Source organism: Camelina sativa, chromosome 11 (genome assembly GCF_000633955.1).
Source record: "Camelina sativa cultivar DH55 chromosome 11, Cs, whole genome shotgun sequence".
Taxonomy (NCBI): domain Eukaryota; kingdom Viridiplantae; phylum Streptophyta; class Magnoliopsida; order Brassicales; family Brassicaceae; genus Camelina; species Camelina sativa.
In genome coordinates this window covers 31,323,384-31,346,668 of record NC_025695.1, presented here as the reverse complement: position 1 = coordinate 31,346,668, position 23,285 = coordinate 31,323,384, and the positions used below count along the sequence as shown (strand labels likewise).

The following is a 23,285-nucleotide window of genomic DNA, read 5'->3' as shown; positions in this document are numbered from 1 at the left end:
TTTTTTTTTTTTTTGGATTAGAGGATTATGTAATCATGTGTTTATTATCATCATTGTCTTTATAAGGTACTTTTTTTCTTTTGCTTTTGTAAAAAGCGAAAGTTAGACTAAAGTTTATATAGAAGGAGATAAATAATTTGTTTTACTTGAATCATTGAGTAACTTTTCTTTTTAAAACTATTTGCATCAACAAACAAGTGTATATATATACATCTTCAAATTATATGGGATGGAAATTAGTGAATCAACTAATTTGAGTGATCCGGATATATATAACTGATATTGTGTTTAGAAGCTTTTTATTCATCTTTCACTTTTTTCAAAAGAAAAGAGAGGCAAAGAAAAAAGTACCTCGTAAAGATAATGATGATAAGTACATGATTGGTATCCTATAAATCTAAAGAGAAATCATGCATTTCATTTTTTTTTTTTTTTTTTTCAAATCATGGACATATATGTATACTTCAAAAAAGGAATAAAGGATAAGCAATACGAAACACGCAGATTAAGAGTTTGAAATCTGTGCACACTGACCTTGTCTTTGCGTTTAACTGGATATTTTCGTTGATTTTTCAGTGCAATTTGATTTGAGATAGACTAGTAAGTTGTCGTCATTTATATACAAGGAACGTGCTTAATACTCTAGTCAGGACTCACGTCAACCATAAAAAAACAAGTAAATATTATATTTGTTATTAGAATTATTGTCAATTATTTTTGAGATCAAAACAATTATTCACGAAACTACAACATATAGTTTATCAAACAAGAAATGATATAAACAAAATAATACTTGTATAGTTGTATTGTAGCAACTAAAATCCTTAATTTGGAAGGAGTCTTTTATAGGGTTGCATGTGATACATTTAAGTGCGATATTAATATATATGCAACAATTTGCGTATTTGTTAATCTGCAGTATGTATAGTTCTGTTGTTGTTGTTTATGGGTTTGAAACTCAAGTGAAGTAAGCAAAGGGGGTATGGTTGGTGCGATGACTTTGTGTGGTAGGTTGATGCAGATGATGATATATAGTAACGTGGACCCTATCTTTTAATAAATTAAAAATCTATTTTCATTCGATGTTTGTATCCTAGGTGTTAATTTAATATATACTCCATATAGAAGCTACGTATTATACGAGTATCCAATAATTTTTAAAAGTACTAATAAAAAACATGTTTTAAGAATTTACAATTCTCTTGTTTGCCTTTGTAATAAATGTTTCTATTTATTACTATCGGTTATTTGTTGATGAGTTTGGTTGAAAGTAAATAATGGTGTAGTTGACATCAGAAGTAAAATAAAAACAACTGTGTACTTTTTGAATAACTCCACTGTTTGATCTAACATTTCGGTTATTGAATTATCAAATTTTGCATTCAACTTATTTCGAGAGAAAACTGTAACTTCTTTTCTTTTGTGAATTCATTAATAACGTAAAGTTCGTTTGATTGATAATTGTGAATATATCGCTGTCCAAAACATTCCCATGAGAAACCACACAAAAATCAAAGTTGTTTTGAATTATATGAGTTTAATATTAGTGTTGTTACTATTTCAATTTTCAAAGATTTGCAAATTTTATGACTTTAAGAAATGCCCGCCGAAGAAAAGACTATAGTTTAATGTTTTAGTGGACGTTATTTAGTGTATAAATATACGGTACATGTACCAAGGCGATCGGTTGGATCGGGTTATGTGTAACAGTGTAAGCATGTTTTTATTCAAGACATTATTTATTGTTTGTAATATATAATCCACAGTTTAAACTTAATGTAATGTCCAAAGTATGCAAAGAAACCGGTTTTGAGAAAATGAGAAAGCTCTGCAATTCTTTAAATAATCGTTAAGAATACCAAAAAAAACAAAAAAACAAAACCTAATAAACTAAATTTTGTACATTGGTGGAGGACTTAATTAAGTCCTTATGTTTAGTTACTTAATGTTATAAGAGTTTTGTCAGACCATATATTTAAATGCACGCGGTTGATTGTGCTTGTTGTAGGTGTCTTAGAAAAACATATAGTAACCCCATATTCCTTGTTTTATACTATTTCGTTGCGATTGTGTTGTGACATTGGTGTTGACAAAACATGGTCTTTTTGCGTTAGATCTCATAAAACAAAGATTACCACCTCAAGACATTATATATTAATCACATAAAATATCATGATGACTAAACAATGAACTCAAACCCATTATATAAGACTTGACTTGCTCCTCTTTTACGTATTGCAACAAAAATGTTTGTGGAAACACAAAGGGCCATTTCTATGTCATGGTGGTAGGACTAAATTTTCAAAAATTTAATTTCACTTATATATAAACGGTTTTTATTTCAGATCGATTTTATTTTTGTTTTCGATTAGTGAAATATTTAACTTCCTGAAAATTCTTTGAGTGAGTCTCCTATTCTTCACTGTTAGAGTATCAGAATGTAAAAAATATTTACGTCTAATAACATGTAATTAGTGTGAAAAAGGTATTGATCCAGTAATGTGCTGCATATGGTTTATATTAAAATAAAAATAACCTTCGGAAGAGCAACAACTAAAACTCAAAAATTAAAGAAAGAATGACATTGGGAAAGTCCAAACAAATCCACTAAATCCCAAGACAAAAAGATCCATAGAATGCCAACTAATATTCCACAAAGTGTCTAACACATTCACATTCTCCTTGAGCAGCCCAACCTAAAAGTTAATCAACATTCTTTATTTTATCATTTTTAACCACTCACCCCAACATGGTTGGTCCATGTGCGATCTTTGTTCTATTTTATTGTAACGTGGGTTGGTTATTTTTATGTTTGGAGCTTTTGACCGGAGGTTGTGATTTGATCATTTGTATCAGCATTTAGTATTCGCTAGGTTGCTCGGGTAAAACCAATCAAGTTTTGAAATGGTGTTTACATGATTAAGGTATAGAAGTATAATTTTGTAATAGATATATTGTTTTAGACCAAGAACTTTAAGGCCGAATTCAATCATTTTGGAATTAGAGGTCCATTAAAAATAAATTTCAGCCCAATTGACTGATCCATGATTATGCATAAATCTCTCTCCTCTATATTAGTGCAAGCCCAAATATCAAAACATGATCCATTTTTTTCTGTTTAGAAATTTAAAAATTCTCCATAGAGAAAAGTTTTTATTTTGTTCATCGAAAAATATATATTGAAAATGTTATAAAACCGCATTAGAAACAACAACACATAGTTTTTTTTTTTGTGGGGAAATACATAGGGAAAAAAGTTAACATGATAATTTGTCAAAAAAAGAAACGAATGGATTAGTTTGACAAAAAAAAAAAAAAAAATTGATCTATAAATCTCAACGAAACACACCTGTCGAATAAGGTTAATTCACCAACAAGTGTGGCCTGATACGTGCGCGTTATTATCAAAATGTACGGTCCAACAAACCTTTGATTTAATTCTTTATAGTACTCTTAATTATAACTTTTTTAGATGAGTTGGGTAATCTATCAAATCCAGCAATTAGTTCAATTTCACGACAAGTGTAAACTTTTCATTGTTGTCACTTTGCTTATATTTAAATCTTGACCGACCATTTATGTTATGTTGACTTACACATCCCCACCGAACTTGCCTTAATAATCTCATGCCTTTGACTTACATTTTGGTTTTCTAATAAAAAAATCAATTAATATAAATTCTAAATTGAGCTGACTAATTACATTATTTGTTATTTTTCAAATTTTATCATTCTATGCAAAATATATTGTGAATGTGTATGGTATGTAACCAGGGGAATCATATTTTTTTTGACAATCCAGGGAAATCATATTTTTTTAAAACATACATACCATCTATTATCAATGTTGAGTTTTCTAATTGGCTTTTTTTTTTTAGGTGATATTTAGTCATGTGTTAGAACTTAGAACTAAGCCATTAAGTACCTGTCTACTGATAATTACCAAAATAATTAGCCACTTCATTATTTGAGGTGCTTCATATTGCTAAAATATAATAGAATATTATCAACGAATCTTCGCCGTACAATTATCACATCTAATGGTTACATTTATTCACAGCTGTTGTTGATTCGTTTTGAGAAAATGAGTAGGCAAAACACACGTAGAAGGTAGAAACACAAGTAACCCGTTAAAATGATAATGACATCTACGATTTGTAATTGACTGAATATTCTATAACGCCAAGATGTGATCATTTTCGTTTTTTACTCTTTTATAAAATTCTTTTTGGAAAAATGCTCAGTGGTAGTTGCAATGCATCTAGGTGTTTTAAAGACCTTTCAAAGAGACTGCGTTTTTAAGTTCTTAGATTCGAGTCTTGATGCTTGGAAATGCTCTAGTCCTCGATTCAAAATGATTACGTTACGATTCGAGAACTCAAAACCTCTTTCGAATTTTTTTCTTTTCATTTTCATACAAACCAAGAAAATATAAATTCTTGTCATATTTACTAAATCCAAAGTTATGATTAAAAAAAGAAAAAAATCTTCTATCCAATCATCGGTCCTAGTGATTTTTCTAACATGGTAGAGTATTAGCAGCAATTAAAGCAAAAAACTAAGACAGTTGCCAGAAGCCAATAGGCTATATATAAGCGTCGGTGTACATCACCAAAAGTGAGATTTATTTTGTATACTAATTCTTTGATCAGAAATTTTTGTATACCATTTCTGAAACAAATTCCAAATTTACACAAAATACAAATCCTATTTCTGGAAAGCAAAAAAAAAAAACCCTAAAAACAGAACAGATACAGAGAGAGAGGAAGAAGAGAAGAGAGAAAGAGAAAGAGAGATAGAGATATCGTCTTCTCTTACAACCTCACAAGAATCAAACCAAACAAAAGGTGACTTACGATACTGATCTCAAAATCCGAATATTTTTCGCCATTTCACGAAGATCTATCCGTTTCAATGGCGGATTTGCTTAGAAAAGTGAAATCGATGAAGAAGAAGCAGGATCAGAGCAGTCAACAAGCTATGATCCTTGGCAAATACGAAATGGGTAGGCTTCTTGGCCATGGAACCTTCGCTAAAGTTTATCTCGCAAGAAACGCTCAAACTGGAGAAAGCGTAGCGATCAAGGTAATCGACAAAGAGAAAGTTCTCAAATCCGGTTTAATCGCTCACATCAAACGCGAGATCTCGATCTTGCGTCGTGTTCGTCATCCAAACATCGTTCAGCTATTCGAAGTCATGGCGACCAAATCCAAGATCTATTTCGTAATGGAGTACGTCAGAGGAGGTGAATTGTTCAACAAGGTAGCTAAAGGAAGGTTAAAAGAAGACATCGCACGTAAATATTTCCAGCAGTTGATCTCAGCCGTATCGTTTTGTCACTTCCGTGGTGTTTATCATCGAGATTTGAAACCGGAGAATCTTCTTTTAGACGAAAACGGAAACCTAAAAGTCTCTGATTTTGGTCTTAGTGCTGTTTCTGACCAGATTCGTCAAGACGGGCTTTTCCATACGTTTTGTGGTACGCCTGCTTACGTGGCACCGGAGGTTCTTGCTCGGAAAGGCTACGACGGAGCTAAAGTTGATATTTGGTCTTGTGGAGTGATCTTGTTTGTGTTGATGGCAGGGTTTCTCCCTTTCCATGATCGGAATGTTATGGCTATGTATAAGAAGATTTATAGAGGAGACTTTAGGTGTCCGAGATGGTTTCCGGTTGAGATTAACCGGTTATTGATTCGAATGTTGGAGACTAAACCGGATAGACGGTTTACAATGCCGGAGATTATGGAGACTAGTTGGTTCAAGAAAGGGTTTAAGCATATTAAGTTTTATGTTGAAGATGATCATAAGCTCTGTAATGTTGATGATGATGATGATGATATTGAATCAATTGAATCGGTTTCGGGGAGGTCTTCTACGGTTTCTGAACCGGAAGACTTGGAGTCTTTTGATGGGAGGAGGAGAGGGGTTTCAATGCCTAGACCGGCTAGTTTGAATGCTTTTGATATCATTTCGTTTTCTCCCGGTTTTGATCTTTCCGGTTTGTTTGAAGATGATGGTGAAAGCTCTAGGTTTGTCTCTGGAGCTCCTGTGGCTACGATCATATCGAAGTTGGAGGAAATTGCAAAGATTGTGAGTTTTACGGTGAGAAAGAAGGATTGTAAAGTGAGTCTTGAAGGTTCAAGAGAAGGAAGTACGAAAGGTCCATTGTCAATTGCTGCTGAGATATTTGAACTGACTCCAGCTTTGGTTGTTGTTGAAGTTAAGAAGAAAGGAGGAGACAAAATGGAGTATGATGAGTTTTGTAATAAGGAACTCAAACCGAAATTGCAGAATTTATCTTCGGAAAATGGCGAATCGGTTTCTTGTTCGCGTTCTTTGCCAGATTTTTTACTTTCTGATACTGAGTAGGAAGGTGAAAAATGAAAATTTGTTTTTGATTTAGATTTGTGAATTATATGAGTTAAAGGAATTGTAATGTTCTTGTTCTTTGAATGGTGTGTGAGAGGGCATTAGAATTTAGACCTAAAGACAGTGGTGAGAGATCGATGAATCATCATTTATCATTTTATTGATATGTAGAAAGGGAGAGGAAATACATAGATTGAATAAACAAGTTTGTTATTTTGTGTTTGATCTTGTTACATTTTTTTGGTTGTTGTTGGCTGTAATCTGTTTCCGCGTTCCGCATAAGTTTGATCCCAGTCTGTACTATATATTGATATAAATTCAAAAAATGACAGATTATGAGCTCAAACTGAACATGTAGGAGTGAGTTTACAAAAAAAACAAAACCTTGAGACTCTAAACAACTGTGTCGCAAAAGCTGGCCATACAAAGAGGATGCTGTAAAATTCACCAACTCTAAACAGAAAGAGGTTAGTGGCTAATATCTGGCTCCTAGGATAGATGCCACACCACTAGCTAATTCAAAATTGTGTTGTTCTTTCAAATATATGTTAAATTATAGTGGAGCACCTTTAACAATACATTTTGTTGTTTTTCTGTCACTTTCCTCTAGTCTTCTTAAAAAATCTTTGTGTAAATATTGCCCCAAAAAAAAGAACCCAATCTAAGATGTGTGAAATGTGATGATGATGATTACAAATCTCACAGTTTGACATAAAAGAAATTAATAACAATAAAATCAAGAAAATAGTAAGATGAAAAAACACTTTCAAACAATCTGCTCATTGGTGATGGGGTTGTTGTTGTTTCCTTGCCATTTCCAAACAATATCTTTCAAAGAAGGTTTAAGCTCACGATCACAAAACTCATTATACTCCATCGTATCACCTCCACTTTTCTTAAACTCAACCATATGAAAACTCTTTGTCACTTCAAATATCTCAACATCAATCGCAAGTTGTCCTTTTCTGCCTTCTTTCTTATCTTCCATCTTCACTCCTACATTGTTCTTCGTCAAATTGAATCTCTCACTACTTGTTGCTATCTCCTCGAATTTTGACACTATTTCTTTTGCTTCTTTCTTTGTTGTAAACTTTGATTGTGATCTTTCCTCTTTCTCAAACAAACCCGAGAGATCAAATCCTTGAGACAACGAAGAGATTATGTCAAATGCGTTGTAACACATTGGTTGTACCGAGAACGCCGCATGGACATCGCTGATCAGCGAGTCGATCTGATGACTATCAGGAGATTTAGGCGTTTCGATCTTTTTGAAACCCTTTTGAAACCAAGAATTCTCCATGATTTTGTCGATCTTGATTCTTGAATTAGGGTTAGGATCAAGAATCCGAGACAACAACTTCTTTACTTCGGGAGGAAACCAATTCGGACATTTGAATTCACCTTTTGTGATTTTGCGGTACATTTCCACAAGATTTTTCTCGTGAAATGGAAGAAATCCAGCTAATAACACATACAACACAACACCACAAGACCAAACATCAGCTTTAGCTCCATCATAAGCTTTCTTGCCGATCACTTCAGGTGCCACGTAAGCAGGTGTTCCACATGTCGTGTGAAGCAAGCCATCTTGTTGCTTCGACTCTCTCAACGCGCTAAGCCCAAAATCAGATATTTTCAAATCGCCATGTTCGTCTAGAAGAAGATTCTCTGGTTTCAGATCACGGTGGTAAACTCCGCGGCTATGGCAATAATCGATTGCTCCTATCAATTGCTGGAAATATTTTCGAGCAATGTCTTCTTTAAGCTTTCCTTTAGAGACTTTATCGAAAAGCTCACCTCCTTTAACATACTCCATAGCGAAATATATCTTGGTTTTGCTCGCCATGACTTCGTGGAGGAAGACAACGTTTGGGTGACGAACGAGACGCATCACTGAGATTTCTCGTTTGATTTGATCGATTAATCCAACTTTCACAATTTCATGTTTGTCGATGACCTTGATCGCCACGCTTTCTCCTGTTTTCATGTTGCGTGCGTGGTACACTTTTGCGAATGTACCTTGACCTAGAAGACGACCTAATTCATATTTTCGCATCAAGACGATACCGTTTTTATCCATTGTCTGACCGCTTTTTGGTGAACAAAGGAACTTGATGAAAATTATAGCAGAGGATGAGCTATTGAATAACTTCGTCTTGGAATGTTTTTTCCATGGCTTAGAAGAGAAAGATCTCAAATTGTGGAAGTGTTCATGAGAGGAGAAGAATACTAAATTTTGAATTGTTTGTTTTCCGTTTTTCTTGGGTCTAAATCTTGCGTATATTAAAATAGTAATGCTAAAAACAAATACAGAAGGAAAAGATCTTAGATTCTTGTGGCAGTCGTGATGCTTCGAGTAGGCTTTCCTAAATATAGTGGATGCTATTTGTTGATATGGAATATCCCAGATTTTAATTTATTTTTGTATATTATAGATTTTTTTATTAATAATATATATGAACTTTAATGGTTGTCCATAAATCCAGGCCGGGCTCAAACTTTTGGTTGACCCGGTGCTATCATGTGGAAAGGACCCTTAAATATAATTTCAAAAAAGTTACATTTCTTAGTTCTGTTCAAAAAGCTTCTAACATCGACTATAAAGAAAAACAGAGCACAACAAAAAAAACAGGGGATTTTCATTCATCGTAATAGATGGTCATTGCATAACTTTTCAAGTAAACAAGGCCTTCCTTTGTACATGATCTGCACCAAAATCGTCAATCAACGTTTCAACATCTAGTTCTTCTAAGAAATTGTTCTCGATCGCCATTAAAGCTAGTCTATTCAATCTGTCTTGTGACATAGATGCTCTTAGATATGATTTCAAAAGCTTCAATTTTGAGAAACTCCGTTCTGCAGAAGCAACTGTAATTGGAATAGTTAGCAAAATTCTCAATGCAATTGTAGTGTAAGGAAAACAATCAAACTGAACAAGAAAATTCAATATTTCACATGCTCCCATCTTTCCATTTGGTAAAAGTTCCACAAGAAACTTTAACTCAAGAAAAAGTTCATCTCCAATTATATCTACCAAATCTCCATTTTTCAGACTATGTTCTAAACAACTACAATGAGACTTTAAACTCACATCATCACACATTTTCAATTTAGTAGAATCAAAAAGGAACCCAAATATATTTTCATATAAGCGGTATTGTTCAAACCTCTTATCAAGTGAACAAATAGCATGATCTACAATATACAAAAAGTATTGTATCCTAAATGTTTCTTCTACCGATAATATAGTTTCATTACCACTAACTTCATCATACTGTTTTTTTCTACGAATCACTCGTCTTTGAATAAATATAGGTTCAATACCAATTTCAATAGCAATTTCCTTTGCTTTTGTCATAGCATCAACAAAACCTGTTTCTCTATAACATTTTAAATAAGAAATCAACCCACTTACCTCAGTCATTGCAACATCAATTTGCATATCTTTTGAATATAATTTTTTGCTAACCATATTCACCACATGCAATATATCAAACCAAATAATAGTAGATAATAAAATTCAAAACTACTAAGCTCATTCATTGCTAGAGATTTAGCTTCACTTTGAATCATTGAATCATTATCAGTTTCAGCTACTTCAAATAAAGCTTCTCGTATATCAAAAATTTGAAATCTAATGGCTTTAATACTTTCAACACGACTTTCCCATCGTGTCGTTGACTATTGCTTAAGAGTTAAACTTTTCACATTTTGTTTCAAAATTTCCCACCTCTTTATAGAATTAGCAAACAAAGTATATAAACGTTGTACTACTCCAAAAAAATCCTTAACTTTCACTGAATTATTAAGACTATGGCAAGCACATGGAGTATAAAAAGTTCTAGGATTAACATCCAAAAATCTTTTTTGTACACCTTGTTTGTTTCCTTTCATATTCGATCCATTATCATATCCTTGGCCTCTAACATTATCTATATCAAGATCTAGAGATTTTAAAACATCTTTTAACACTTCAAAAAGACCATAGCCGGTTGTATCATCTACTTTCAAGGATCCAACAAAATACTCTTCTACTTTAAAAGAGTTTGAGGAAAAAGGAACGCACCTTAGAATTAAAGACATTTGTTCCTGATGGCTAGCATCAGGCGTGCAATCCAAAATTACAGAAAAATATTTTGCTTCTTTTACTCTTGCAATGATTTTTGATTTAATTTTTGAACCAATAAAAAGAATTAATTCATTTTGAATATTATGACCAAGATAATGATGATGAATGGTGCCACTAGTAATCCGATTAACATGCTCTTTCATCACCAAATCGAATTCTGCTAATGTCTCTACTAATCCTAAAAATTTACCATTACTACTTTGATATAATTTTTCATTTGTTCCACGAAATGCCAAATTATGTTTTGCAAGATATTTCACAATTGCAATAATTCGTATTAATACATTTTTCCAATACTCTTTTTCTTTCCTAAATTGTTTTTGAGCAACTTTATCAATAGTTTCATTTTTTTTTAATCTATGTCGTAATTCAATCCAAGCTTTCATATTAAGCATATGTTCCTTACTTTTTTCATGCTCAGCTAATCTAACAAGTATATGACTCCAATCCGAAATACCACTATTTGCTAATTGACTTTTCCTAATACCTTTCCTAAAAATTTTACAACAAAAACAAAAAACTTTATCTAATTCTTTAGAATAAACTAGTCATTTTCTGTCACTTGTTTCACCATTAGATAATACTTAAGTGTAGCAAGATGACATAAATCTTCTAGAAGATTTCTTTTTAGGACCTTTTACAATAGATAAATCTCTTTTTGGTCCATTTATTGCTAAAGTTTCTATCATTTTCAAATCAAGCGTATCCCAATTTTTTGGATCATAGATATCAAAAACAGTAGCACCAACATCATCAACCTCATCAAGAACTACATGAGCATCTAGGACTTCTATATTATTTATATCATTGACATCCTCATTAGCACTAGAAACACAATGATTCTCTTTCACAATAAATTTATCCAAAGCTCCTTTTTGTGATTGTATGAATTTTTCTATATGTTCTTTTTTTTTGTCGTTTAGTATGACCACATGGAGGCATATCTAATTGAACAATCAAAATTCAAACAATACAATACAAGAATTAAAAGTTCAAGAAGCGATAGAACCTGGATTGTAGCAAAGAAGATGGTACTTGTTTGAAAAATGAAACTGAATAATTGTAGTCTTGTTCTTGTAAAACTTTGTTGTAGATGTCCCAAACTTGCTGGAATTTTGAGATAGAAGGAACAATACAAACACACGACACTTAGAGAAAAATAAAATTCAGAACAGAAAATTACAGATTTATGAGGAAAAAGTAGAAATTTCTAACGGCTAGATCAAAATTAAACGTTCTATCTGATGGATTTATCGATTTACCTGCAATTTTCTGCAGCTCCTCTTGTGATTATCCATCGGATCGTCTCGTGATCTCCGACAAAAAAAGAGTAAACAACGATATAACAGATTAGGTTTCCTTTACTTTTTAATTAACAAATAAATAAATAATATACAATATGGGCTTACAGAAGGAATTTTTTTTTTGGGCCTTTGGACCCAGTGCTGCTGCACCGCTCGCACATGTCCAGATCCGGGGCTGCATAAATCTTAAAGATGATCAAGTTGAGAGTTGAGTTGTCACATAAAAATGTCATGATTTGAAATAAGTGGAGGAGGATTCTTGGAGTTGCAAATACATATTGAATCTTATTTTAAGGTTTAGAGCTTGGGTAGGTTTTAATGATTTAAGGTTTAGAGTTTGATATAAGTTTACAGTTGAATTTTCAAAACTAAAATTCTTTATTGGGTTTTTGTTAAAGAACTATCACACAGTCATGTAAGTTTTTGTGTTGCTAAAGAGGATGCATGCAGCAAAAAATCAATTTTTTTTTCATAATGGAAGGCAATTAAAAGTAGGATTTCAATTAAAAGTAAAAAAATTTCATAAAGTAGGATTTCCATTTTAATTTCTCTAAAATTTCCTTTTATATAAAACAAAAGTGCATACTAAACATAAAGAAAGTTCGCCCTAGCCGCCAGCTATTCCCGAGTCGTCAAGAGAGCTTCCGATCTCCGGCGTCGATGTAGCTATGGCTCGCCGGCGTCGGACCATGCCTCCGTGTTGTTACTCTGTCTTCCTCCCGTCAAATTCAAGCTCGTCTCGTTCCAAGCACTCTCTTAAACCGCAATTTTGGTTTCCGTTCAGGCGCTACTTCCGCTGTAGTCTGTCTTCTCTGTCCGCTCTCGACGTTTGTCTCACCGGGCCCTCCGGAGTCACTTTTTGTACCGGATTCTTCTCTGGTTTTTGCCCAGATTTTGCCGTGTCTCTTCCCGGATCTGGGTCGGGTTCTCTCTCAATGTTGTTTGGGCGACCCGTTCTTTCAGACTCTGCTGATAGTCTCCGTCAGGCGATGTCACAACCGGCTCCCCCTCCCCTCGTTTCCTCCATCTGTCTCGTTTTCGCCTTGGTTGCCAAACCGAAGTACCAGCTTCTGATGGTGTCCTTTGGTCCGTCCGTTGCTCTTCCCCTTTTGTTCTGACGCCGTGTTGGTTTCTCGGTTATGCTAGTTCTTGTGCGGAGACCCAGGCCCGACCCTTCACCCATTCTTATGACACATGGGTGTTGGACCTCCATATTTTTTGAGATTTTTAGTAACAAAAATAGGTCTCAAAAAATATTTTTACTGCAAAAATAGGCTTCAATTTTATGAAAGTTATAGATTTAGCCTTAAATTTTAAATTTATCTACTTTTTTATTGCAAAAATAGGCCTCATTTTCCGAAATTTTAAGATTTAGTTTCAGTTTTATTTTTTTATCTATAAAATTCATTAAAAAGTAATTGTTTTGTATTGGGCCACAAATTTGACTGAGCCGGCCCTGCGGAGACCCTAAGGTTGAATTCTTGGTTGGCTTGGTCCAATACTCCTTGGATATGGTCTGCTCCTTTCTCCTTCGTGGGTTTGTGTTTCTGGTCCCCTAAAAGAGTCTGAAACACAGATAGACTTTGTTTTCACAGATAGACTTTGTTTCTTTCGAAGAGTTTGGTTTCAGTCTGGAGAAGGAGCTATGATTGGTTTTGAATATGAAAAACTCAGAAAAATCTGCAACAACTGTAGTCGTATAAACCATCACGCCAAATATTGTCCCTATCTTGTTCTTCCAATTATTCTTGCAGATGACTATGATGCAGTGGTGGTTTCTGTGTGGGAGCAAAGACAAAGTTCCAATAACTTCAGTCGTAAAGCAGAGGAACAGCGTTTATAAACTTCTGATATTTCTTCTTACTTGCCTATCTCTTAACTACCTAGACCTCATACTCTTTTGCCCAACAGTGTAGAATTTGCTGCAGTGAATCATCTACACAACTTTTCTTCTGTAAATTCTGAGTGTCCATAGGATCCAATTCAGGAAAAAAATTTCAAATTAAATCCAGAATTGAATTTGAAGAGAGCTCTAAAAAAAAAAGGCAAACAGATCGATATAGAGCATGAGAAAAATATATACTCTCCTTTGTAGAAAAAATATTGGAGTTTAAGTTTTACTGGGTACCTCTCCCAATCATTTTTTTTTTTTTTGGTGAACGCAATGAAAATCCTACTATTTTCAATAAGTACTATATGAAATGTGTTTTGTTTCAACAAAAAAATGAATGTTCACATAATGAGGCAAATATTCACACCAAAAAAATTAAGAATAAAATATAAAGATCCAATGCAATCTTGGATAAAAATCTCCTAGCTGACTTGTCGAGACGAGAACATGTTGCTTCCACGTAAACACACAAATCTCAGTTCATCTGACTATTTGTCGTCGGTGCGGCCCATTTCATCACAAGTTGTACATGCATCGAATATATATTATTGTATCTTTTATCCTCACGTGAATTAATTCTAGAATTAAATTAATTACTCATATATTGTACTAAAATATATATACTATAAAACATCAAAATGATCTTATACATTTAACTTTTTTTCCTTAAAAGCTACAATCTTATAACAAAAATAATCGTTACTATATATATAAGATTATATTAAAAATATATTTCTGCATTTAAAAGACATCTATTTAAATCTTATACAAAACAAAACTTAAGTACATATACAATAAACCAACGTAACGCATTGCACATTGCTATACGTTAAGACTTCAGAAATAAAAACGAGCATATATATAAGGGTTATATATCCTTAAAATACGTAATGACATATACTTTATAGTATCAAGATTATATAACTCTTGTTATTATGCAATTCTTATATTTGACACGAACGTACCTATAATAGCATGCATCTCTAATATAATAAAGACTACTTCACTTCCTCTCCCCGCGCATCACCTTCGGAGTCAACCACACGATCATGACGGCGACGGTCTCTCATAGTTCCCCACTCATGCATTGAAAGATGAAGTTTTTTCCCGGCGAGTAAGAAATCCGCTGCTTGTACCGGCGATAGAATCTCGACGATCTTCGCTAAAGTATCTACCCTCAGCGTATCGGCTTCGGCTAATAAAGCGGCCATAGCTTCTTCTTGCTTATCGAGAGCTTGATCGACAACCATGTTAGGCTCTCCCACGTGCTCCATCTCGTAAGCCACGGTGGCGATGGGAATATCTGCCGCATCTTCTTGTAGACTTGAGATTTTCTTGGTCATCTTCTCTTCTTCATCTATAATTTTTACATGCAACACATTGATCTTTGCTAGCTGCTCCGCACTAAGATCGCTAAGTGATGCGCCGCCACCACCACCTGTCAATCCAAACCAAATTTCACCAAACTCGAACGAAACCAAACGTATATTAATATAAAACCTCAAAACAAAACAAAACCAAATATTTGGTATAATATAGATCCGAGACAAATTACTTTTAACTTCAAATCGAACCAATTTTATATAAAATCCCTAGTTACAATCTAGCATTCTTGTCTCAAACAATATGAACCTAATATTACTAAATTCTTCAACTCGGTCCAGAAATCAGATTGAACCAAACCAATCTAAACCGAACCAAAAACTTATTTTTCATTCTCGAAATTCTCAAACTCTTTATGTTGAAAAACGAAAAATCGGATCAAAACCAAACCAAACTTTGTTAAACCGGACTAAAAAAATAGTTTTTGATCTTTTGTTGTTGTTGTTGTATATTGTATAGTTCTCAAAAACGAAAACGTCCAAACCCTTACCTGAAGAATCGTAGCCGTCGATATTGCGGAGGAACTGAGTCACACGGATCTCAGTTTGGGAGCCACACAAAGCATAAACGAGCCTAAAGAAAGAAGATGGTCGGCAACCACCCATCCAAATTAGAGCGTTCTCTAAAGGAGTGTTCCACGACGGTGCATAGTAGTTCGAGCTACACCTGTGGCGGTGAGCAAGATTAGCTCTTTTTCCGGCGTAATCTTTGAAATCTCCGATGATCATTTCCGTTAATTCACGGAGCTTTTTATCATTATCTTTATCGCCGTGAGATTGTCGTTTAGCTAAGAGTTGTTTGAGCTCAGGGATGCGTTGAGATTGCAAACCCATCCACTGGAGATAACAAATTTCTTGAACTTGTTCGATGTTCTTCGATGAAGATCCCATTTCTTTTTTTTTTTTTTTTTTTTTTTTTTTTTTTTTTTTTTTTTTTTTTTTTTNTTTTTTTTTATATTTATTTGTTTTATATCTTTTGATGTTTGTGTTTCTTGGTTCCATTTCGTTGGGTTTATATACAGTCAAATGTTTCGTGGACCATCCTTTGTTCTCTGATTAATGATTATCTGTGTATATAATATTGATGGGTAAAAAATATGTCGAATCCGGTTTTAGTTATATAATTAACCGAAAATATGTCCAAATTACATATAACCAAAATAAACTAAAAATTACTGAAGATTAATATTTTCTACTTCTAATAATGTAGATATATTTAGCTAAAAGCTCAATTCAAATTGAAACACAAGTAAACTACTTGACCTTACGAACCTGAATAATTATTCTTTTACCCTGCATTGTAACATAAATATAAAAAACATTGACAACACAAAAGTCGAAAATGAACTTGGACAAGTAACGTTTAATTGGACACCTTTTATTAACGGGTATTAGTATTATTGAAAGTTAGAAGATTATACGTGCTTTGCGGGGAATCGAGAAGAAGTAATGCATGCATGCATTACGTGGAAGACTGGTAGAGAGTGCAACTTGTCGTTCCAAAATTAGTTAATTTACCATTAATTTTGTGCATATATATATATATATATATATATATATATTCTTGTTCTTCATTATCGGGAAAAGAAAAGTGAAAAACCTTCCATCTAAGTAACGGAAGCCGACACCCCAGCTCACTCTATTTTTAGAAAAAGTCATACAAAGCATATATATGCACACCCCAGACAAAACAAAAAGAAAAACAATTTTTTTTTTCTTTTTTTTGAATGAACGTTAAATTATACTCAAACCAAAAAAAACCTTTGTACATTAGATGGGTCCTTATTTTGAAAGAAATTCTCAAGATTTTGCATGAATATATATATAGATATTATCAATTAGTTATATAATAGACAATAAGTTAGGTTCTTCTAATAAGCTGTAAATCTAATACTTACATGAGAAGATTATGATGCAAAATTCAGGAATCAGAATATCAAAATGATGTCTTAGTAAATATGATTTTTATTTTTGTATAAATAAATATTCATATTTTTCTTTGTGTCCTTTTTATTAACTGAAGGAAATGTATTCATATGTTTGGGGATTAGAGACTTGAAAAGAGGTCGAGTCCTCTCCAACTTTTGGATTTTCTTCTCATAGTATAACTTATGATTTAACTTTGTCTTTTACTACGGGGGGAAGTTATACTAAAAAAAACTCGTTATGATCATTGATCGATGCCCAGGTTCATATATAGTTGATAGTTCTATAAGTGAATATAATAAATTTCACATGCATCAAATGAAAGCTGCAGAAAAAGTTAAAATGTTGGAAAGGTAGATTTTATGTTCGAAATGAAATATGAAATGTATCTAGTAAAACTAGAAAAAAAAAACATTGTATACCTATTTACTAATACTAGGAAAGCTTTTTTTTTTTTTTTCAAAGAGAGAATGCACCTCAAAATCACGAGTCAAGTCTTGCATGCACAGTTGCTATAAAGAAAATTGAATAATCTACCTGTTAGAAAATAGGAAATTTTGGACAAGCGGTCCAACACAATTATCTTATCTAAAAAAAACAAGATCGTTACACACCACTTCCCAGCGATATAATTGGTTCTATTTATAGCAGTGAATTTAGACACGTATAAGGATAGTTTGACACATGGCAGGCGAGTCTCTTCGTGTAACGTGCTTAATAAAAAAGTACGTCATAGTTGTCGTTTTCCAGATGTTTCTGTATGCTCAGGTTATTGAACTATATGACTCATATCTTTTATTATTCTATTATTGGGTATTTGCATTAACGTCAATGACAAAAATAAACATCAAATGAGTTTTTAAATCTTGTAAGGAGGTGTAAACAGTAAACCTTTGTCTAACCCGGACACATGTAATGAGGAGACAAACATAAACAGTTCATTCTAGAAAAACTTCTAGTGCATCTAGTATTGTTTCTTCTCTCGCCTAAAAGAGTTAGAAATCTCCCACTTAAATGTAATTATACGTTCGTTTTAAGATGAAGATTGAAGCATGTACACAAACAATTTTGTCTCAGACGATGTAAATGTAAAATCTGATTCAAGGTAATATTTTTGTTAATTTTTTGGTCTTCCGTTGTTATTGATCACAAATTAGTCTCTTAAGTTGTTACTAATAAAAGATCATTTGCTATATATAGAAGACAAAATTAAAAAAAAAATATAGTAAAAAAACTCATATACAACAACATTTCACCACAAAAGACGTAAAATTATATATACGTAATAGGTATATGTATGATAGTATACAACAATTATACAAGCACATCGTTATATTATCTGGATTTCAAATACACTATCAAAAACCAACCAGGAAAAAAAATTTAATAGAAAGAATTACAAAAAAACTTTTTTTTTTTTTTTTTGTAACATTAGACGACGACGTTTACAATAAACAGAGAGAGAGAGAGAAGAGCTTGTGAACCTCTGACATGTGTGACGACGACTCGAAGAGAGAGGAGGAGGAGAGAGATCGTTCTTCTTCATAGTGTATCTATGTAGCTTCAGAGGATAAGATCTCAAGCTCTGCCCACCAAAGAGGAGAGAGTCTTGGTGTTGCTTGTTCTTGAGAAATCTTTATTACTTCTTTCAATTGTTCAACCACATCTTTCATTTTTGGCCTTTGGCTTTCATCAATTCTTAGACAATGTCGTACCACGTCGCATATAGCTTCAAGTTCTTCTTCTTTAAATGTTGTCAATGTAGGATCAATCATATCTCTCAAGTTATCATTCTCCAGATACTTTGATGCCTGAAGAAGAAAAATAAAATAAAAGTGTTACATTCGTAATGTGAATTTGAGATATATTGAGATTTGGTTTTGGCTTTTGAGTCTGCTTTTACCCAATTTGTAATTGATCCTTCTTCTTCTGAATCTGAGAGCTTTCCAGAGATAATCTCAAGCATTAATACTCCAAAGCTATACACATTAGTCTCCGGTTCAGATAATAATGGCAACGACGATTGGTCTAAATCACCACTCATCGGTTTTCTCGGTTTACTCCCGGTTTGTCCACTGAAAGGAACCTCTCCGACCTGCAAAAATGAAGTACATTACTTTACCACTGGGTTTGATTAAGCATCAATAACACCATTGAAACAGTTTTCTTGTTTAGCAAGAATGAAAAATCACTTAAAACAGTTTTCTTGTTAAGCAAGAAAGCAAGAACCTTTGCTGCGTAATCATCGGTTAAGTAGATTGCTGATGAGACAATTTTAGTGTGTGCGATCGGGGGATTAAGCTCATGCATATATTGCAGACAATAAGCAGTTCCCATTATAATCCTCATCCTTGCGCCCCAATCAAGATGCTCCATTTCCTTATCTGAACAGGAAGATAAAGATTGGTTAGTGATAAATCATATTAAGCAAAACAAGATCGTGATGATATGGAGACAGATTTAGATGTGTATTACCGTGCAAACGTTCGTAAAGAGTTCCATTTGGAGCATATTCGAAAACCATCATCCTATTAAACGGTTCATCTTCTTCGCAATATCCAATTAGATTCACAAAGTTCTTATGGTTGACTCTTGACATTGTATCAATCTGCAAATTTAAGCTCTCAGTCATAATTCCCAGTAACAAAAAAAGCTGAGAAAAATACTCTGTTTATCTTAAAATTACCCTTCTGCGGTAAGTCATTTCCATAGCTCTTGTCCATTCTTTAGTTTCCAAAATCGCGGTTGAAGCAACCGCAATCTCAACACCACTTGACAAAGTTCCTTTATAGACAGTGTAACCATCAAATGCTTCAATGATATTACTGAAATCTTCACAAGCTGTTTCTAGTTCAGACCGGTTTAGCTTAGGTACACCCGAAAACATTTCTCACATTTAAGTTAAACCGAAAAAACAGAGCAAATATTGAGTTTGCTTTAACAACTTTTTTTTTTTACCGGTAACAAAAGCTTTTTGCAACTGTCCACTCAAACCAGTCTTCCATGGACCTATACTCTTCACAACTCTTTTACGACAGAAGAATATAGCAGCTACTATTATCATCATCGCTACGAAAGCAGCAACACCAATGATAACATACAACCAAACGTCCTTAAACCCTTTCGATTTCTCTTCAAAGTTCCTCGGTAGATCAGTAGAGAAGGTGTTGTTGGTGGCAGGAGGAGAAGAAGGAGGAGGGACCAACGGAGGTATTCTCTTCTTTGCATTAGCTAATGCGGGAAAAGACCCACTGCTTTGAGGAAACACTATGGTTACAACCTCAGGAGAAGGACTAGGAGCATCAGGCGCTGGCATTGCCGCTAAATTACTTGTTACTTCGAGTAACTCGCGTCTTTTGAAGGTACTAGTTTCGTTCTCGGAATAACCTGCAACAAGATTAAAAAAATTTAGTTACATTGTGATGTTTCCATATGCAGAAGTTTCAGTCATCCTTTAGCCTTACTTGGGCGATTATTCGATACATAGTTGTTCCCATGAGATTCTCTACGCACCCTGAAGAGACATAAACATAGACAATTAGTAACATTTGAGGAACAGAACATACAAAGCAAACCAAAAGGATTGAAGGAAATGCTTACATATAATGCCTTGAAGTTGCTTTGATCCGCAATATGATAGCCTTTGCCTTGTTTGGTCTTATGAGACTTCTCCTTGAAACACTGTTAAAGTTTTAGTCAATTGAAAGTAAATATTTATATCTCCATATCAACAAGCAATATGACTATAAAAGTTTGGTTACCAGTATCCAAGTTTTCTATTTACACAGTCGAGGACATCAGGGGAAAGCGAAGACAGCTCTCGATTCTTGTTCAACTGGACTTTATATAGCGACTGAAGTCTCAGGAACTTTATGGTCATATAACCCGCAAATTTGTTACCAGAAAGCAACCTGAAGAATCCACCAAGAAACAGAACATTTTTGTTTACCAACACATTGATTTGGTTTTTAAATCAAAAACATTACAAGCCTTTTATACTTACAAGTTTTCCGGTGTCAACTATTTGTTTAGCTCGGATGGAACTACTCCGCTTAACTTGTTATCTCTCAAATCCAAGACCTCCAGTTTTGCAAAGGTTGCAAACTCCTTTGGAATATCACCAGAGAGATTGTTCTTGGATAGTATCCTACAATCTCTAGTAAGTTCTTGAATATTCAAGAAACAGAGCAAAAGATCAGAGGTTAGTAAAAAAATAATCCTTACAGAGATCTTAATTCACTCAATTGACTTAGCTCAGGAGCTAAAGTTCCTCCCAAAGAACAACCAGTAAGGTTCCTACATAACAAAAATAAAATCTCATCAGACATTTCAACAAGAATCACAAAGAAAATGAATATAAGAAAAATACTTACAGCATTTGCACTTTATTGTCGACACAAGTTACACCAAACCAAGAACAGAAATGATCAAGGTCAGAAACATTCCAATTCGCAAGAGTTCCATGAGGATCAGAATCAACTCTTGCCCGAAATTTCAACAATACAAACCCTACAATGAAACACAAAAATAACTCAAAAACATTTAATTCAAAAAGAACACAAATGATATATAAAACTTTGTATATACCTTCAGATTCGAGGGACAAGGAGGGACGAGATTGAAGGGTAATGATCAAGAACATGAAGCAAGAGAATTGGAACCCAATTGGATTCCATCGACAACCCATTTTAGGTGTATACACCAATGCTATACAAAATCGCCAGATTTTTTTTTTCCTAAAATGAAAGAATGAAAACAAAAAAAAAGAGACAAATTTTACAGAATCCTTGGTAGGAGAAGCACGACGAGGTTGATGATTGAATACTCACGGTCTCTCATTGTTTTTCCAGTTTTGCAAAATCACAAAACCCTAAAAAATGTTGATGACCTAAAGAGTCAACAACTCTCGTTTATTCTCTTCTTCTTATTAATCCTGGCAAAAAAAAACACCAACAAGAAACAAACAAAACTTTAACAACAAATATAAAACAATTTATTTTTCAAAGAAAGAAAAGAGAGAATACGAATAACCCTCTTGAAGAAGCAATGTGAAGAATACATAACATGGAACCCAACCCAAAATATAAAATTAAGAACATTTAGTTATAAAGAGAAAAAAAAAAATTACCTTAAAGGAAGAAACTTCTTCACCAAGAATTGGGTAGGGTTTGAGAAATGAAAATTAAAAAATAATTCTAAATTAAAGTTGACTTAGAGACTACAAGCCAACTCTGCTCATAGGACTGTTGGATAGTACTTAGTGTTGATAATCAACGGTCCAGTGTTTAGTGACGTGGCGAATATAATAAGTGAAGTTACATGGGATGACAAATTATCAACTCATGTGCTATATATATAATACATGTTACCCACTACTTTATATTTTAATTAATTTTTAATTTCGGTAGTCAAACCTTAATTATTTTTTCTCGATGTTATTCAATTTTCATTTGAAATTTACTATTCCCCTTTGCTCCGATAGTTTGATGTTTAGGATTTTGCAAATATAATAAAACAATGAATGTATATAACTAATTTATTATTTACTTTTTTCTTTGTGATTTATTATTATTATTTTTGGTCATCACATATGCATGAGATGATTTATTTTTCTGATATTTTTTTCTATTTTTCTACTTTTTTATTTATTTTAGTATTAAAAATATTTAGAACATCAATTTTTTAGACAATAAATTTTTTATAAAACATCAATTTATCATGAACATAAGATACATAGTATGAGTTATTATTAGTTGGAAATTGGAATCCCAAATGAGTTTGCTTCATTTAATATAATAATTAAATTTATTTCTCTGAAATTGTTGGTAGTAGGTGGGATTTTTTAATTAAGTATCATAACGTGAATCTGATATGATATACTCCTAGTTGGGCCTTAACCTCAACGAAATCATTCACTTTTTTTTTTTTTTTGACAAACTCCTACATCATTTACCTAAGTTCTAACCCAACCAATTAGCCATCATTGGCCCAAGAATGAAGTGGCATTTTCGGCAGTTATCTTTTTCCCCGGCCAATGGTACAGAGATGTCATTTGGATTTTTGATCCTGGTATCATATTGTCTTGGATTGACAACAAAAGCGAATGGAAGAGAAGCTTAATGCAAACATCGGTTCATAGCCCCGGTTCGAGACAATGCCTAATGATATGGTGGCGAGAGATCATATTATCTTTGGTTTTACAAATAGTCTTTGGCAAATTTTTGGCTTGGTTTTCATTATCGATCACAGAATTTGAACAGCCATTAGTTATTAATTTCAAGGGGG

General features: G+C 33.4%; 3 protein-coding genes and 1 pseudogene across 3 annotated transcripts; 1 reads left to right on the top strand and 3 right to left on the bottom strand.

Moving 5' to 3' along the window:
* LOC104724817 (CBL-interacting serine/threonine-protein kinase 19-like) lies at positions 4,486–6,583 on the top strand. Its single transcript, XM_010443364.1, has one exon. It carries the CDS (start codon positions 4,914–4,916, stop codon positions 6,366–6,368), a length of 1,455 nt encoding a protein of 484 aa, XP_010441666.1. The 5' UTR covers positions 4,486–4,913; the 3' UTR covers positions 6,369–6,583.
* On the bottom strand, positions 6,986–8,574 carry LOC104724816 (CBL-interacting serine/threonine-protein kinase 20). Its single transcript, XM_010443363.1, has one exon. The coding sequence runs from the start codon at positions 8,446–8,448 to the stop codon at positions 7,135–7,137; it is 1,314 nt and encodes a 437-aa protein (XP_010441665.1). The 5' UTR covers positions 8,449–8,574; the 3' UTR covers positions 6,986–7,134.
* Positions 14,392–16,003, bottom strand: LOC104724815 (transcription factor TGAL6-like). The gene is made up of 2 exons (XM_010443362.2): positions 15,566–16,003; positions 14,392–15,130 (listed from the first exon to the last, which is right to left on the bottom strand). The coding sequence occupies exons 1-2, from the start codon at positions 15,963–15,965 to the stop codon at positions 14,691–14,693; spliced, it is 840 nt and encodes a 279-aa protein (XP_010441664.1). The 5' UTR covers positions 15,966–16,003; the 3' UTR covers positions 14,392–14,690.
* LOC104724814 lies at positions 18,265–21,939 on the bottom strand (annotated as a pseudogene).

Coding starts and splice junctions, on each gene's coding strand:
- LOC104724815 (XM_010443362.2), bottom strand. CDS start 15,965: ATGGGATCTTCATCGAAGAACATCGAACAAGTTCAAGAAATTTGTTAT. Junction 15,131..15,565: donor CGACGGCTACGATTCTTCAG/GTAAGGGTTTGG, acceptor TTGGATTGACAG/GTGGTGGTGGCGGCGCATCA.
- LOC104724817 (XM_010443364.1), top strand. CDS start 4,914: ATGGCGGATTTGCTTAGAAAAGTGAAATCGATGAAGAAGAAGCAGGAT.
- LOC104724816 (XM_010443363.1), bottom strand. CDS start 8,448: ATGGATAAAAACGGTATCGTCTTGATGCGAAAATATGAATTAGGTCGT.